Here is a 19328-nt window from a genome sequence, read left to right as displayed (position 1 = left end):
GCAATGACTACTTCATTGTTAACTCTAAGCTCCAACATATCAGAAATTAAATGCACAACTCTGAACACCCTTTCAATAATTCTGTGGCTCAGGAGGGGTACCGACGTCTAAACCATAACAAGAACAACTTTAACATGCGCAGTCTATGAGAAGCAAATGGTAAGTTTGAAGCAGCAGCTGCATATTAGAATCACGCTTAAGTTGCTTTTTCATTCATCTTCCCTGCACAGAACATATGTTGTGCATTCCAAGTTCAAGTGCCTTGCTGCACAAGTCAGCTAGCCATTCAGCTCACTGTGGCATCAGCTGCATTTCAATTAGTGGTGAGTACTGAAAGCATGCAGTTTAGGCTAGTAATTAATGTAATCCTATGAATACAAGACCACTTACTCTGCGTCATCTGACACAGGAGTTCTTGAACCGTATCTACAAGACCAAATACAAAATTAGAGGACTGGCAAACAGAAAGTTAATGCTGTAATCAAGCTGGAAATGAAAAATGCTGGGGAAAATATATGTGTGCCAAACCTTTCCACTGATCACACTGGAAGAGAAGAGTTATACAATTAGCAATATTCATTAGCTGCTGAAAATCAAAGAAAAGTCTTAATATTTCTAAAGGATGTGAAATTTGTATTAAAGCCTAAAAGAGAAATGAAAATAATTCCATGTAACCCACAAAGACTCTTTTCAGTATAAACACAAGAGAGGCCAAGGTATAATCTGCAATGTTTAGAGAAGGCAGCAGAGCACACAAATGTGAATTATGTTCATTCACGAAGAGTTAACCTGCTCCTGCCTTTGTATTTGGTAGTAATGGGCTGTAATGGATGCCCAATGCTTAAGCACACCCTCACCGCCCCTATGCTGATGTGTTAATGCATTTGCACAAGTGACATCAAAGAGTATTTCTGCAGTTTTCTGAAAGCAAACCAGAGCTCCAGCCAGAGCCCCAATCAGTGCCTTCCGCATGCATTTGACGAAAACCACAATTCCTAGAAAACTGGTAGCCTTAATCAAAACCAGACTTGAATGATATTCCATAACTTCAAAAACTGTTTTTTTCAGTCTTTTATATTCTTCTGAGAATTTAGATCTCTAAAATTGTATCGTCTATGGTGCAGTCATATTAAGTCTAAATGTGTCTGATAAAGCAAAGAAAAAGATCAAGCTAGACAAAAAATTGGAACAGTACAGTTACAAGGACATATTTTAAGCATATTTTTTAAAAAAGCAACTCTGGTTAATGATCATTGCATTAGCAAAGGTGAATTTTAAGGGTCAATCTGTAACCAGACCCTGAAATGTTCCTCACTTCTACATTCTGATAGTGGACAAAGAGTAATTGCAGTAAATAAAATATGTCCTGCTTCCAGTTTCCAGTAAATTACATCTTGGAGTTGTCAGCAAAACATTATCTGGTCCCCATGCTCAGAATCATAATAGTTTATAGGGAAAACAATAATTTCTGAAGGTCTTTTCCTATACATATAAGAAGAAACACCTCAGAATGCATAGATGCGCACGCACACACACACACGCACACAATGTCTCTCTTAAACATTTTAGAACCGTTTACATTTATTGATAATTATTTCACTGACTTAAAGGCGACAATATCTGAGCAAAACACAAAAATCTCTGTTGGCCCAAAGTGAGACAAGGAAAAGGTTTGTGAACGTTTTACTTTTGCTTCTGGCAGTGTGAAACACATTTTGTTTCTCCAGGGGATAGTTTCAGGCAGCACTAAAGTTTAACTTAACATTCTTACTGTTCTAAAAACACCACTACAGTGCAGCAGGCAAAAAATATATTCTTCCACATCAAGAGAGAGTGCATGAGCAATATTAATTCTGGAGACTGGATAGATGTCCCCAAGTTAACAGATACACATACTGGCATACATTTATTCAAGGGTAGTATTTTCTAAAATTATCCTTGGAAGACAGCAGAGAAGTTATTCCTAAGGGTGGTTAATGGAGAAATAATCTATTAACAGTTATGTGTTTTGTGTCTCTATTTAGATATTTTATTAGCATTTCATTGAAGTATAACATACCTATAGAAAGCGTACCTAATATATAGGCATCTGATAAATTATCACAAACTGAATAAACGTATAGATTAGTATGGAGTGCTTTGTCCTATATAAAATGACTCATTGGTTTGGCTTCTTTAGCACTTTTTGTTTGTGAAATTCAGCTATGTTGTTGCATAGAGGACATATTTGAATTTAAGTTGTTTCTACAGCCAGGAACAGCATTTCAACTCCACCTCTGTTGACAAATACAGATTTAAACTTAAATCTATGTCTCATGGGGCAGGAATTTTTCCATTTGGGTTCCCTGAGCAGTAACCGGAAGAGAAGGCCCTCAGTATTTGTTGAATACTTATTGGCTGCCCTGAAAATCGAAAAGAATACCACGGTTACTAAAGATAACCTTCTTTTATCATCACTGTGATGCAATTACAGACTTAAGGAATTTCCTCTCAGACTAATTTAGTACTTGTAAAAGGGCACAGATTTAAAAAGAATTGCCTTTGCTGGTAAGGAAAAGATAACAGAGGTTGGGCTTCAGGTGGCCTTCTCAGTTGTTCTACAGAAAACCCAAAAGTAAAGGTAAGTTACACCAAAAAAATCCCTAATGTGTGAAAATAGCTACGGGGTACAAAACTGTCATGGTTGGCACAAGCATCATATTAGAAGGAGAAGAGAAAGAAAAAGAAAGAGGAAGAAGAGGAGAAGGAGGAAGAAACAGAGAAGGAGGAAAGGGAAAAGGAGGAGGAGAAGGAGAGGAAGAAAAAGAAAGAAGAAGGAGGAGGACAACAACAAGCAGAAGGACAAGAATAAAAAGAGGGAAAAGGAGAAAAAAGAGGAGAAAGAGAGAGAACGAGAAGAGGAGGAGGAAGGAGGGAAAGAAGAAGGAAGGGGACAAAAGGAAGAGAAGGGGGAAGGGAGGAGAAGGAAGAAGAGAAAGAAAGGAAGTCATCAATAAAGTTTAATTTTGAGGGTAGGAGAATGTAGAAAGATAAAGGGCATAATCTATGCATAATACTGGTTACACTTATGTAACTTTCAGCACTAGCAAAGAATTCCAGAATCAATAATTAGCTGATGCTATATCTCTATAATGTGAACTAGCACTATGTTAATTAGAAGTGAGAGGGGAAAATGGCTTTACTGCTCATCTAAGATTATCTCCCAGCAACTAGCCATGCTTTGCACACTGTAATTACTCAGTACATATTGTTGAAAGGGAAACACGAATGCCCAACATATATGCTGGCTCAATTATGCAAGTATGTCAGAGTTAATCTGACTAGAACTCCTTACGCTCAAACTAACTCATTCCCATTTGAATATTCAGAGGACTCAGAATCATAAACACAGGGATAGATGGAAGTGTCAGGGATCTCACCAGCTTCTACTGATTCCTCAACTTGCGTAGATAATGAGCTGGGAGAGAGTGGTTTTCCACTCAACTGCTCTGAATCTTGGTTCTATAATCCTGGCTTCATGCACCCTGACCTTGGTTTCCTGACTGAAAAACGCAGACAGAAATTCTTACTCTCAAAGGTTGTGTGAGGAGCAAATAGGAATGCACCCAGAATGTATCCAGTTTTCTTTTCTTTTTGTGGTGCTGGGGACTGAACTGAGGACCTTGCACGTTAGGCAAGTTCTCTACCACTGAGCTACACCCCCAGCCCTCTCTTTTCACTCTTATCTGCCTTATAACTGTTGCCCACTGACCCAGGGCCAAGCACCCTACATTTGGAAGCACATTTGGAAGGCAAGTGACTGTGAAGGACCAGGTTGACCTGCCAGTCCCTCTGTCACTGCCCAACCCTAAGCAGCCTGGGAACCATGTACCATCCATCCATTTAACTCTTCTCATATCAGGCTGCCTATTTGCAAATATCACTCAACCGCCTGTCAATTCCCAGGAAAAGGTGATCTGGGGAAGTCGATGTACTTTGAAAAGGCTACCAAGCACCCTACTGAGTAAAGCATCAATATTACCCCTGCACCCTGAAAACTGCTATAATGAAATTTGACTCTACTATTGTTACTATTCAGAAGAAAATAAAACATTGATAAGATTCAGCTGATAAAAATGAAGAGAATGTTGGTTTAAAGTTTTTGGGATCACATAATGTTCTCCCTGCTCTCTACTCTACCCTCTGGCCCCACTGCTATCGTGGTCCTTGAAGAAACAGACTATTTTATACTATTTTATAGTAAGCTGTAATTATGCGAAACACTCCCCATTCCTCTGCCCTGTATGGGTTAGGCAGACCACACTTTAAACAAAAATATATCACTTTTATTAAATGACAATAGAGGCTTCAATATATAGGACCTCAAATCCTAGGATTATTATTTCCTTATTCTTCATTTTAAATCAAGGCAGAGTACAGCATACAAGTCTTACCTCTAAAAGGGAATCAGTGTTTGCTAATGTTGAAAAATTAAATTACAAATATTATAAGTGGTACTCATCATTTTGACCTGGAATCAGAGTAAAATTAAGTAGAATAGAAGACAGTTCAACCTTTTTACCCATTTCTCTTCTGTGAGTCAGGAAGAAATAAGGGTTTCCAATTTATTCTGTCCACAAGATGAAAACCAGAAAGAATGTTTAACAGATAAATTCACTATGGAAATATTCTTTCCACACCTGCTTGTATGCAAAAAAAAAAAAAAAAAGAAACAATTCTTGGTAGACTGGACCATTTGAACTCATTTCACTCTGTTAGCAATAGCAGGTAAGTAGCTTTGATGCACCATAACGAATTAACAATACACTCAAAGCATGTACCAAAGCTCCAACCAGAGAACCAGAGCCACAGGGGCAGAGGGTAACCTGACCTCTGACCATTCATAGGTGGACCATTGGCAGATTCTTCCATATCTAGCTGCTTTGCAAGTAGAACTGAAAGGAACTGATTTGGGTTGGATCCAGTGGGTCTTGGGGACATCCCAATTCTCCTGGTTATCATGTCATCTTTTCATGAATCAGTCAACTTTCTTTGGCCTTTCAGTCCATTGCCACTCCAAGCAGGAGCTGTCATCATTTCTGACTTTTCTTCTGTCCCTGAAGACTCCCATGAAGAAGCCAGAGCACATGCTCTAGGGCAACATTCAGTCCAGCCAGTCAAAGCCCACTTATTGCTAAAGGTATTCAGTAGTGTCACTCATTGGCATTAATCAAGACAAAAGAAGCGAATATCCATAGAGGCAGAGGCACACACAGCAGCTGGGTAGGAAATCCTCTTTCTAATTCCATGAACTTCTCTCATGCAGCTGGTACTCAAATAGGAAAGGTTCCCATTCTGCTTTTGGGGATTGCTGAGATTTAAATCTGGCCAGTCCTCAGCCACATGCAAAGGCTCTTTACCTAGAGTGGCACCAGAAGCAGACCTCGGATCCTGAGCATTCCTTTAAGGGACTTTACTCCCGGCTGCGTCAGTCACCAAGTGCATACTGGGATGCTAAGCTGCTTTTTGGGAACACACTGGCCACACAGCACACCATGGAACACAGGCAGGATGCTCACAGGGGCTGGCTGAGTGCCTCTGATCTTTCTGCCTTTGGTGGCATCACAGAATCCCTTTGAGAAACTCCTTCATTTCCTTCTTTGTCATCCTGTGGTAGCTGTTTGGATGTAACTAGAGCCAGAGAGGACAGCTTTACTGCTAGAGAGAACTCATTATGGGCCGCCCCCACCTGTTATCCTTCACCTCCTGAGGAGGCAGGAGACACCGCTCCTCACCTTGTTCTGGCCTCCTTGGGCCCTTGGCCAAGCTGTAGACCTGCTCCTCCTGAGACTCTGGCACAGGAGCTAGCCACAAGACCCTTCTTTTGCAATCGACTAAGCCAGAATTCACAATCCTGTTGCTAATCAAGTAGGATGGGTGACAAGAGACAAGAGGAAAAAGAAAAAGGATTATGAAAGGAGACAACAAAGAGTGTTGAGACTGAAAGATTCAGAGAGACAGACAGTTCCACTGCTCTCTTTCTTTGGGCTGGTTCAAGATACTAGAATGTGAACTCTAGCAGGGACCTGCGAAAAATCCAGAAAGCCCCAAATGACCCTGTCACCATGGACTCAGCGATGGCCCCTACAGCCATCAAGGGCTCCAGAGTGTATTTCTCATGTATTTCCTACCACACCCTTACATTAGAACCCCACCAGACTCTGAAGCCCTGGATATGTGTTTTGGAGTGCTTGTATTTAAGTTTGCTCACCAATTTTTTTCCACTCAAGATTTATTATGTAATTGAAAAACTTAGGGGAGGGAAAAGATCTTTCTTTTTTTAATGTTTTTACTTGAATATTTAAAATTTGAGCTATGATGCTAATAACTACCTAAGAACCATGGGATAGGAAAGAGGGAAGTTATAGATAAACTGGAGTTTTTAATCAATATATCTTTAGAAGAAACACTGGTGATATCATTAAAACATTCCATCTAGCTCATTCACTATTTTCAACTAATAAAACAGTGCTTAATACAGTTGTGGGAAAAAGGGTCATTTGTGGGGATTATTGGCATCCCCAGGCAGCGATTCCTGTGACAAAAGAATCAATATGGATGCTTGCCATTTGACCTCACACACATGCTTCCCCACAGGGTTACCTCCTAGCACGACTTCTCTGCTATCTGGCAGAAGAGTATGCTAAAACTATGTCAACTCTAGGGGCTTATGTAACATGTTTCTGCAAACTCGTAGGTTTTGTTTTGTTTGAGGTGCTGGGGATTGAACCCAGGGCCGTGCACATGCTAAGCACAAACTCTACCACTTGCTCCATCCCCAGTCCCAGCAAATCCTTTAAAAGCAGCAGTGGCTTCCATGCAAACATCCTTGCACAGGAAGGTAAAAAAAAAAAAATACCTGGAGTTATTTTGTGGATTAAGCATTTGATCTTCCTTTAAGCTGGAAGTAGCCTCCGAGGCAGAGGACACAGAGTAAGTTTGAATCTTGCGGTCATGATTGGCAACTTCTTCTACAACCTCCCTAGGCCCAGCCATGCCAATGCTGAGCCGCCTCCATTTCTGCTGATCTATCTCTGTCACTGGCCCAAAGTGCACAAACTTTTGCCTCGGGCTGGAAGTTTTTGTATAGGCACTGGCTTTGCGGATGGCAAAGTCATCACGGATGGCAGTTTCTGCATTGATTTCTGGTGAAGGCTCAGGGGCACAGATGTGCTGAGCATCTCCATCCCTAGTCAGAACCAGAAATAAGTTCCAAAAGATTTCTAGTACAAAGCAATGAGAGGTTTAAAATACAAAAGTAGATATATAAGAAATACTCCTATGGCTAGAGCAGAATTGTTTTTCCATTAAACAATCCTATAAAGAAATGATCATTCTCTTGTGTGAGTAAATACTCTCTCTCTCTCTCTCTCTCTCTCTCTCTCTCTCTCTCTCTCTCATTTTACTGCTAGGGATTGAGCCCAGGGCTTTGTGTATTCTAAGCATGCACTCTACCACTGAGCCATACCCCTGTCCCTCTATTCCTTTCAAGAAACCAATCCCAACATCATAAGAAAATCTTAGGTACAATGGAATAATTAAATTAATTACAAATCAAGTTTAAATTCCTTATAGTAAATAACTCTAATAACATTCATAGTAAGCCAGTTGTTTAAACAGGATGTTTTCTGTTAATGTAGCTTTTGACTCTCAGTATTAGTAAGTTTCTTTTCATGCAGAATATGCTGGTTTCCAGCATTTTGAGAGGTACTTCTTCCAGCTATCAAAATTTAAAGTGAAACAAGGACCAGCATTTGATTCCATCAGTGTTAAATAATACCACTGCTGGGAGGAAAACTTGGGAAAACACGACACACCTCGTCTTTTCTGACACTTTCAGCCTCTCCCATGTCTCCAAGTCGGCTTCAGTAATAGTGGAGAGTGTGATGAAGCTCAGAGCCTCGCGGTGAGGGGCAAGGCTGCCCTGAATTCTCCGCTGGGCCAGGTCATCCTTGTAGGGGTCTGGAACCTTCCTGAGCCCCTCCTCCACTGGTTCACTCTCCTGATCTCGGATAACACAGGTCACAACTGACTTCACCTCTTCTGTTTGGCCCTGGCTTCTGTCAATTTGATCCAGGTCCCCACATCATCGGGAAAATCGGGTTCAAGGAAGGGGACCAAACAAACAGAGTGTCAAGCATGGAAATTCAAAGGCTGAGGACAGAACAAAAGCACAGAAGCACCTCTCCCTTTCTCGAGAAAATGGAATCAATTGGAGTTGTGATTACTTTCATCTATGCTGCCCCTTAAACCCTGCAGAGACAGTTTCTTCCAGCAGATGACAGTCTCTAGTTTAGTTAGGAAGAGAAGCCAGGGCTCAATGAAAGACCATTAAGAATGGTAATGAGATTTCAGATTGACAGTAATGATGCCCAGTTCCCACACTATTCAAGTTACTGTGATGAATTCAAGTTTTCTGATTGAATCCCTTAGCCCCCTTGGAATGTTTCTTACGGCATTGGTAAAATGTTAGTAATGAGCTCTGCAGGATCCAAACTTGAGGATTATTCTGGAGATAGCTGGAATGTTTTTCACATATGAAACATCTCAACCATAAACCCACAACTGCCAGAAAGTACACTGAAGTCAATGCTGAACAGAAAGAAAGTGTCAACATTCAGTCTCAGTGTCTGCTGCATAGTATATATCAGGGTTGGCTACTGTAAACTGGCAAAATGGAGTATGTGGTCTTTTCTTAGATTTACAGAGTCAATACCCATTTGTTTCTTGTGTCAGTAATCATTCACTTATTAATGTCAAACTGATAGTTTCAATTATTCCCCTAAAAAATGAATATTAGCTAGTGAATGCTGTAATTTAATCCAAAGCTGTGGGCATCTATATGCATAAACATTTTATCACATTAAATTTCTAATATGCTTCTTGAGAGAGAAGAATCTTAAGACTACACATAAATAGGGCCTATTTTTTCCCCTAAAATACATTATCCAAGCCAGAAAAACAAGAGGTATTCATTTGTTATCTCTATGATTTGGTGCATTTACTACACCTATTCCATAGGAAGGGTACAGAATTTTCTATTTCTTTTAGTTTTTGGGGAAAAGGATATTTATCTGTTTATTTAATCAGTTCTTTGATGCTGTCTAGAGAAGTCATGGTGTGCTCCAGACCCAGAACTGTGCCCCTAGACACAGAGTCAGGGGACAACAGATAATTGCAGCTGGGAATATCAGGAATTAAAATTTCATGAAGGAGAAAGGAAAAAAGGCACATATAAAATCTAGTCCATTTGGCTCAGTGGTTTTGCTGCCTGCTGTGCAAGCGCAAGGACCCGAGTTCGATCCCTGGTACCAAAAAAAAAAAAAAAATTGCAGATCAGCATCTATATGCCTAGATGGTTGGCAATTTCCAAGTCTTTGTCTCATTTGCAACAACTGATCCCTCCTACAAGGCCCTCAGAGAATAGTTTGTTACAAGGTATGCCAGCAAGAACAGCACAGGCCAAAAGCCTACTGGAGCTGCAATGTGTCCTGTGAAAACCACACTAGGTCTTTTCTGCTCTAATCCCTGTTCTGCATCCAGGGATCTTTCATGAGTTTGTATCTGTTGCTTACTTTAAAAAAAGTACTAGTACACTACTCTACTGCCCTCAATAACTCTGCCCAAAGAAGCATGTTTAGATATAGAATGTATAGCTAAGATAACAAGATTCTCAGTTTAACAGACTTTAAAACTTTTAATGATGGGTACAAAAATAATGAAGATGCTAACTCTAACTGATTTGCTATGAGGAAAACTACAAGTATGATAAACTGTGCAGGACGAAATTCAGTAAGCAGACATTTCAAATGCCAGCCTATTTAGGACAAAAATCACTGGTCAAATTCATCTCACTACAATTTTCCTTTCTCCACTTCACTCAGACATGTACAGGTCGAGTATCTCTTATCTAAACGTTTCAAAACAGAGTGTTTTGGACTTCAGATTTTTTTGGTTTTGAAATATATTGCATATTCTTATATAATAAGATATTTTGGGAATCAGACTTCAGACTAAATACAAAATCCATTTCTTTTTTTTTTTTTTTGATATCAGGGATTGAACTTGGGACCTTGTGCTTTTGAGGCAGGCCTTGGAACCACTGAGCTAAATCCCTGGCTCTCCATTTCTTCTTAATATATAAGGTAGGATCAAAATAGATAGTGAATGTTTAAATTTTAAAAATTTATTACAATAAAAGGCAAGCAATCCTTCTCAAAATATTCCTCTTTGCTTTGACTTATCCCCCCATTCTTGACACTTTCTGAAGCAGTACTGGAAGTTCTCTTTCACGAGTGTCTTCACTTGGCTCCCTTTATGTCCTGAATCGATTCAAAACATTTACCTTTCATGGTCATTTTGACTTTAGGGAAGAGCTAGAAGTCACACAGTGCTAGTTCCAATGAATAAGGTAGGCGAAGGTACACCATAATGTTTTGATTTGATAGAAATGGCAACCATGAAAAGACATTCATGAAAGAGGACTTCTAGAACTGCTTCAGAAAGTGGCAAAGGTCCAGGGATTTAGCTCAATGGCACCAGGCCTGCCTTGCAAGTGGAAGGTCCTGAGTTTGATCCCCAGTACAAAAAAAAAAAGAAAGAAAGTGGCAAGAATGATGGAAAAATTATGTTCAAAGTGAGGGAGAATACTTTGAGGGGAAATTAATGGCAATATATTTTTTAATGTAATGAATTAAAAAATTAAATGTTGGCCAGGGATTTAGCTCAGTGGTTTCACCGCCTGCTGCGCAAGCATAAGGACCCGAGTTCCATCCCCAGTACCAAAAAAAAAAAAAAATTAAATGTTCATCATATTTTTGGATTGCATCTCATATACCTATAAACATAGCCTGAAGGTAATTTCTATATAATATTTTAGTGCTTCTGATTTTTTTTTTTTACAGTGATCTGCCACATGAAGTCAGCTGTGGCATTTTTTGAGTTTTGGTGTCATATCAGCACTTAAAATGTTTTAGATTTTAGATTTGAACTTTGGATTTTCACGTAGGAAATGCCCCATCTCATTTGAAGACAATTTCCATGACAGGACATACAGACATCTATTCTACATTTGAATAATTTTTGTTTGTTGTTTGGATGGGAAACATCCACCATCATTTGTCCAGGTGATATTGTTGATCACTCTCCTGAGTCCCATAACACAGGTCACTATTTATGTGGAGACAAGAAAAAGCAAGCCTCACTTTTTTCCCACTTCCAATATCTAAGACTTACTAAGAAAAAAGAGCTTCTAGCAGAGGAATAAGTGCCCTGATCAGCACACTGGAAATCAATGCTTATTTGATAAATTCAGCTCTACTTTGGACACTGCCACTCTGCTCTCTGTCATGTGCATTTAAGTCCCTAGGAGAGACTGGATATCTGGAGTTCACTTCAAAATACACCACTCTATGGTGCATGTAATTAGGGCAGGAAAGAGCAATGGGGGCTACAATACAAATCCCCAGTGCTTAATTATGTTATCTCTTTCATAGACACACACACTGCACACCTTTTACATTCTAGACTTTTCTTTTCTGAAACTCCCTTTGAGAGTTGTTTGTTGCCAGCTGACTTCTCTGCATCTCTTCTTCGATAAGGTCCATACAGGAGTTGACTCAATGGCACCATAGGCTTAGTTTGGTTCATCCTTGCTCTCCTTGCAGCAAAGTCATCTTTCTCAAGGTCAGGCAGTCGGCATGTGACTTCCTCTTCCAACTCTGAATCTTTGCCATGTTGGTTGGTCAGGAAGGAATTTTCCTTGCGAAGGATAATATCACGAATAGCTTCTTTCTCTTCACTTAATTGCTTTTGACTGATAAGCAAAATTAAATGGAACTCCACATGTGATCAGGCCAAATAAAAATAAATAAATAAATAAATAAATAAATAAATAAATCCCCATCTCCAGGCAGACAACTTTGTTATTGAAAAGTCCTCTCAATATTGTTAGTTCAAACAACAGGCTTTATTATTTTAGTGCAGAGCTGCAGCATAGTTAAGGTGGGATTTAAAACCTTGAATTTAGCCAGACATTAGCAATACTAAAAATTTATTTAATTTGCAGGGCTCCCTCAGCATTAAGAAAGCAGGATCCTAAATGGCTCTGAAAGTGACAATCCCAACCCATTTCATGAAATTGAGGAAAAGTAGGAAGCTTTGTTGCTATTCTTTTTTCCTTCAGCACATTTAGTAATGCACCCAGTAGGTACCTGAGTTGTTTTTGACTAACAAGACAAAATGCTGAACTACTAAGAAACTGATCTGAGGGAAAGCCATTGAATGCAACTGTGTGATGGCACACCTAGAATGTGCACCAGACTATAAAGTGTAAGGAAGGTCCTTCTGCAGAACTGAGCTAGTGTGGAGCATCTGGAATAGTTTAAGACCACTCATAGGGTGAACTCAAGGCGTAAAAGCTTTCCATGCCCTGTACCCTCTCATCAGCGACCCTTTCTTCCCTCTTCTGTCTCCATAACTCTACCTCCATTACAGCTTCTCTGTTAGATGTTGGCTGTCCAGTACATTGTGGTAAGACTTTTTGCCAAAATGATCTTAAAATGATTATGGGCTATTTTCCTTTTCAAAAGAGTCTTGAGGCCCCTTTTGACATATGAACTTTAAATTGTTAAAGGTATGCAATTTAACTGTGCAATATCAGGCAGTAAACCTTAGGACTTTTTCAACTTGGTTTTTATCCTGCAGTGGGATGAGGGTAGAGAAATGAAGTCTACGTGGCATTGAAACAAACACCCACCGCTCCACCTACAAATATGATCAGCCTTGTTTCTAAGTAAAAACAAAATGTTGAAATGTTTTTTCATAATTTATTATCTTCTCGGTTCATAAAGATGATAAGTCAATAAAATACCTTGACTTATAAAGAAAGCTCACCTACTTTGTAGGGGCTTTCTGAAGGAGGATTAAGAATAATTCTTTATCCTCAAAGGACAAACTCATTTTAGGAATGAAGACAGAAAAAATTAGCCTGGCTGAAAGTAGAAGAATGAGACTGTGTACACTGGTCAACCAATTGGCCTACCTTCTATTGCTTTGCCCCACAGGATCCCAGAGGAGGTTATCCTCTTAGGGCAACAGCAGACCCCCTTTCCATCTGATGTGGCAAATCAAAGCAGCACTGGTCATGCCCAGAAAAACATCTCATTATTGACCACTGTTCTTAATAAAATTTTAAAATACAGAAGGAGGGGGTGATGCTTTGTTCCCTGAATAAATTTATTTCTTAAAACATAAAATTTTGTCCTTTGTTTTGCAGGCTCTACTTGTAGTGTCCTTCTTGGGCTCACTGCCTGCATGGCACTCACTTCCCAGCCTCCTTAGCCAACTTATCTGGCAAGGGCCTGCTGGTATGGGTTGACTGTGGCTATAAAGAGTACCCAGTGCAAAAGATGGTCACTGAATTAATGTCTCTTAAGTCATTATGTACAAATGATACTGAAGATGGCTAATAAGTGCATACTTCACGTTAGAACTCTCTCCAAGTGTTAATTCCTTTAAGCTTAACTCTAACCCTGCAAAATCTGTGATATTATCATTCCCATTTTATCAAGTGGAAACTGAGACTGGGTTAAGAAACTTGCCTGAGTTCAAAGTAAAATGCAAACCCAGCCTGTCTGTTCCCACAGGTCCTCTTTTATGACAATGAATAGACCACTGTACTATTCATTGAAGAAAGGATCATGCCAGGAGCAGTTTTTAAAGTAAAGCATCATACAAAAATAAGGCATTATCATTACTACGAAAGCAGGAGAAAGAGAAGTAATTTGGTTACTAAAGAGATCCTGGAGTTGTACTTAGAATGGAGTTGTGATTTGCATTGCTGGTTACAGACAACAACATTCAGCCAGGACTGATGATACAGAATGCTAACTAATCATACCTTACAATATTTACACTACAACTTATTGTTTACAAAGCCTTTCAAACTTATGGCCCAATGTAGAAGTGCATACTTCACATACTCTCATACCCAGCACAGAAGCAGACCCTCATCTTGAATTGCTTAAGTTCAAGATGAACACTTTCTGTTTTTTGACCGGGGACCTGTGCTTCATCTCAGGAAGAATTCTTTGGAATAAAAAGTATGCATTTATGTAAATACCCTGCCAATTTGTGGCACTAATTTGAGCAGGGAGAATCTGGTACCTTACACATCATGTGAGCCCAGCCAGGGTACAAATTCCCCTGGTGTTTCTTTTTAGGCTAGATGCCCAGTGTGGCAGGACTTGTTTAAAGAGATCTCAATTTAGATATGTGGACTTCTAAAAAGGGATTGAAGCAAGTTTCTGTATCACTGAGTGCTTAAAGACACTCCCCTCCTACTTGAAGACTGTCACAGTGAATAATTTTGTTGTGAAACTCTGATATATTTTATTTTACTTTCTAATAACAACTTCCTGAGCAACTAATACATTCCAGAAGCACTCACATTCCTGACAGCTCTTCAAACCTGGAATTATGATGCCCACTTTGTAAAGGAGAAGAATAAAATTATCTGAGTTTGGGTAAATTAATTCAAATCAATATAAGCGGCAGACTCAGGCTGTCTGGCCTATTTATGGGCACTTTTATTTCTTTCAAGTCATTCATAGATGAGTTGCTCCGGGAAGAAGGAATCACTTGGTGAACACCACTTACTCGGAAGGAATATGGTCCATCGTGCAGTGAGAAATGCCCAGCCCTGCCCCCAACCTGGCACCCCTGCCCAGGTTCAGCCAAAACAGGCAAGGCTGTCACGGTAGGAGAGATTATGGACCCAACATGCAGGATAGGCCAGAAAAGGCTCCTGTCTCCAAATTTCTAAGGCTTATACATTTCAAAGTGAATGAGATAATGATTTAAATGGAGGAAGAGCTGGCATTTTCTTTCACCCCCTTTTGCTTGGCAATGCATAAGCAACCAACTCAGTCTGGCAGTCAGTTTGTTCTATTGAAAGAAATTGGGCACTCCAGAAAAGCCTGCTAGTCCTCCTGGGAACATCATGGGCAACACCAGAAACCTCCATGTTCACACTGTTTCCAGGCAGGGCAGCTACACCCAGAGTCACAGAGGTTCGTCCTGTTCTGTGTCTGCCTGGACCCAAGACCTGGGGATCGGTAGAGCAGCCATCAAGGGACCGGCATCTGGTAGGAGGAATGCGGAGGACTACGTGTCTGGCACTTGGCTATGTCTGCTCTTCCTCCAAAGATTTCTAAAATGTCTATTGTTCCTCAGAGATGTTTTTCCCCCTCTGTAATTAATTACTATGTGGTTGAGAAGATTCACAGACTAGCAGAAAATACTGAGTGCTGAAACATATGAAAACAATTAGAAAAGAAGTACAATCACGTGAAACCTATAATTCAGTTAAAAAAAAAGTTTACTTCTCCAATGGGAAACACAAAGTAAGAAAACTCAAATCTCCATGGCATTTTAATTCAGGGGAAGTGAATCTTGGTTCTTATTTTATCCTCTTAAAAACAGAAACCCTGGCTTCTTTGGCAGAGCCTCATATGGGGAGGGGGGTAATTAAGTTAACACAATTATAAAATAGGAGAAAAAGCAGTTTATAGACTTTTTTTTACTTCAATAGAAACTAATAAATATTAAATGCCACATATTTATTAAGAAGTCCTATTTTCTGTCCCTTGATGCTAAGATATCTCCTTATATATTGATTCACAGGGAGCTTGGGGGTTACAGGTTTCTAATCTCATGTGACAATGAAATAGCATGTACCTTTGCTCCATTTTTGTATATTGTCTTAGAAGTACTGCAAAGAGGTATTCGAGAATCCTAAGGAGGCAGACAAACAGAAAAAAATGGCCTATAAAAATAAAACTTTGTTCTTTGTACGCACCTCCCCTGGCATATCACACCCACCCACACTCACTCGCCTCTGCAAACAATGACTTTCCCAGCTGAGAAATGGGCCCCACAAAGTATCTCAGGCCTCTCACTGGGCCTAAAAATGTGATGCATCCAGATGAATTCATCTGAATGTCAAAAAAAGGAGACTGAGGTTAAAATGCTTTGAGAGGCATCAACACATTTCAAAGATTTATATTGATATTTTTGAGACATCAAGAATCCTTTTCTTCTTCATGATATATATTTCATTCCAGTTAAGCAACTGTCTCCCACATTAAAAGCAGGACCCCCAAATGTGGATAAACTTAGAATAACTCTCAACTCTATTGTGGCTTGCAAAAAGTTAAGTGACAAAAACACAGACACATTATGCTGGTGTCATGGTATGTATAAAGCATTTATAAGGCAGCAAGCAGCTGAAAAAATCTGCCTCACAAATGAACTCTAGGTGATTGGAGCCACTATGTCACATCGCTATTGGGACCTTCTCTATATGCATATTGATCATGAACCCAATTTTAAATGCTAACCTTGAAGCTTTCAGGTGTGACACTATTAACTGATCTGCAAACTTCTGCTTAATACAGTTAATATGGATGAAAGAGGTGAACATTAAGCTAGGTCACAGGAAACATGGATAGGAACAAAAATGGCTATAGACATACTATATATATTAGACATCAATCAGAGTTACATTTATAAACCAACTGATTCCATGTTTGTATACACAAGGGAGTTGTCATGCAAGAGGCCAACGTTTCATTGCAAAATAAGCCTCAGAGTTACAGAAGTGTCACAGGACATTTATGGAATTCCCACCCTGTGCACAAATTCTTTTCTCTACATCATTATTATGCCTGGATCTACACAACCAGTTCAGTGCAGCTCCTCATTCACCTCCCTTTGGTCTTTTGGAGGTTCTAAAGACAATGATTATGATGATAACAATGTCCTCAGTAAATTTTAGTTTAAAGTCTTCACAGATAAGATAAAAATGAAGGTATATGTGTCACAGATATTACTATTAAAATTTTAAATAAATTCATACTCTTATCTGTATTATTTAGTACATACACTTCTTGGGTCCTGGGCTTCAAGATGGAAGCAGGAAGTCTGGAAAATGGTACATGGGGAGAGGATATTATTCTCGGCATCTGGCCCGGTTTGTGGTATAAGTAGATGTTGGAGGGACATAGAAAAAGTGCATATCTGACAAGTTCTTGGAATCATAATTCAAAAAACATTTGGGCTTTTAAAAAAGGATTCTATGATATAACTTTTCATTATTTCAGAGAGCTGCTTATAAAACAAACATTATTTTGTTAGAATTTTCTAGAAGAATGTTTAGGATCAGCATGATTGTCTATGGGATTCTACAGACAGAGAAATACATTTTTGTTTTTTTATTAATACAAAGCCATTTTATGGTTAAATCTATTTCTATTAAGACCTAGACCACTGCAGCAACCACATACAGCACTGTACTGAGACACAGAAAATGTTCTGCTAAGTGTGTGGGAGGCAGACGTGGTGCTCTGGCCCAAGCACCTTAATCTGGTCAGCAGGTCAGCTGCGACTCGATCTGTAATCACTCACTGCCACTGACCCTCAGTTTCCTCTTCTGAAAAATGAGAGAATCACCTGGCTTCTAGAATTAAATGAAATGGCAAGTGGCAAAGGAATTTCAAGTGTAAAATTCCTATGAATGCCAATTTGTGACAGCTTCTCAAAACACAATGTAAAACTGTAGAACTGTGTTTTCCTGTGGCTTTGATTGCTGAATGTCTTCATCCTGTGTGTAATATGAAGCCATCGGGACTGGATACTAGTGCCTTTCTTACAATTAAGAGAAGTAATTATTCCAGTCTTTGCTTTCGAATCAACATGCTTCAGAAAATGAGACAAAGTCAGTCCTACTTACTGGTCCAAAGAAAATAAGTAGATTTTTGTAAGCCAGCCTAACTATGTAAAGAAAGCGTTCCCCATTTCAAGACACTGTTTTCTTGTGATGTGTAAAGTGACATAGTGAGCCATTTAGGAGTAGCCTAAAAACTAACAAGCCACGAGCAACAGCAAAGGACAACATTATTGCTAGGTAAATCCTAGCAATCCAGCCGACAAATGATCGAACACAAGTATCACACCCGGACAAGGTCTTATCACACAGCAAGAAGGTCAGTCTTTATCTCCAATTAAAATAACCAGGGACTCAGCAGAGACTAGTGTCTATTTCTACTTGTTCAGAGTTGGGGAGAGTGATGCACTGGGAAGAGCAGGAAGCATGTAAACAAGAGGGAGAGTCCAACTTGCCAGACAGATTTCAAACCTGCGGCCATGCAGAAAGCCAGCCGGGCCAGCCCTCTGGCGGCAGAGCTAACCTGGCAAAACGCCGTGCTGCAGGCAGAACCTTGATTCCAGCTTGCTCTAGCCTTCTGCGTTTTTGGATTTCAGTAGCATCTTTGTCTTCAGACTTGGGAGCTGGTGCCACCACAGTTCCCTCTGCAGGCGGCCACTCCTTACCATTGCTGTGAGGTGATCCTAGCCCAGCATTACAAGGCTGGGCCCCTGGATGCATTTGGCCAACTGGGTCTTCTTCACCTGCTTCACTTCCCTCCTCCTCTATAGTTTCAGGATAACTAGTGAGTTGGACAACATGGTTTACCAAACCAACAGACTAGCCTGGGGAGCTAGTCATCTCCCAGCCATTCTGATATTACTTTTCACTTTAAAAGAGTCATAACATGCAATATAATCTTGGTAAATTGAAGACAATTAAAGGCATCTGCTTGTTAATACAAGGCATCATACTCTAAACATTAAGAGCTATTCCAAACTTGATATTGAAAGGAAAAAACTTTTCCTGTTAGAAAGGGAAAATTCATTAGTTTTGTTTAAAAATTAAAACTTTTAACAAAATGTTTATTTAATGGGGAATCATAGTAAAAATGAACAATAAGAAAAGTTTCCTTTATTAGAAGGTTATTTAGGCAAGAACTCTATCTTATTTATTATTGAATCCCCAAAGCATAAAGATAGTTCCTAGCACATAGTAGGTGTTCAGTAAATACTTGCTGAATAAATAAATACATAGAGATTAAGAAAACCACTGCTTGTTTCTCTAAAGAGATGAGACATCCAATGTATTTTCCACTTATTATCACCATTTCTATGTGTGATTGTGAAGCATATTCCATGCACTGCTTATACACTTGAGCTTATGTCTAGACAAACTTGCATTGACATTTTAAGAAGTCTTTTTCTGCATAAAAATGTCCTCTATAGCTAACCTAACAGGATCAGGAGTCACTCTTCACAGAAGGACATGGAGGACAGACCTGTTCTCCTTGCCCTATCAACACAACTAGCTTCAAACATCCACTTGTTAGACGAGTACTAGACTCCTCCTGTGTGCCAGGCAC

General features: G+C 39.6%; 1 protein-coding gene across 21 annotated transcripts in view; it reads right to left on the bottom strand.

Annotated features, from left to right (window-relative positions):
* Limch1 (LIM and calponin homology domains 1) overlaps nt 1-19328 on the bottom strand; it is a 329430-nt gene that overhangs the window by 55424 nt on the left and 254678 nt on the right. For 9 of the 21 annotated variants that reach the window (XM_087187521.1, XM_087187514.1, XM_087187518.1 and 6 more), the window contains one exon: nt 391-426. The exons of 7 other annotated variants lie outside the window; for them this stretch is intronic. In XM_087187521.1, the coding sequence (XP_087043647.1) occupies nt 391-426 (36 nt within the window). Of the gene's footprint in view, nt 1-390; nt 427-5558; nt 5671-5774; nt 5900-6898; nt 7229-7856; nt 8100-11551; nt 11855-18287; nt 18546-19328 lie in introns of all 21 variants that reach the window. 5 more of the 21 variants (XM_021262418.2, XM_087187511.1, XM_087187510.1 and 2 more) reach the window with 1 other exon arrangement.

Source organism: Heterocephalus glaber, unplaced genomic scaffold (genome assembly GCF_053883595.1).
Source record: "Heterocephalus glaber isolate CG9 unplaced genomic scaffold, H.glaber_assembly_v1.0 deba00001509, whole genome shotgun sequence".
Taxonomy (NCBI): Eukaryota; Metazoa; Chordata; class Mammalia; order Rodentia; family Bathyergidae; genus Heterocephalus; species Heterocephalus glaber.
This window is presented reverse-complemented; position numbering and strand designations above follow the sequence as displayed.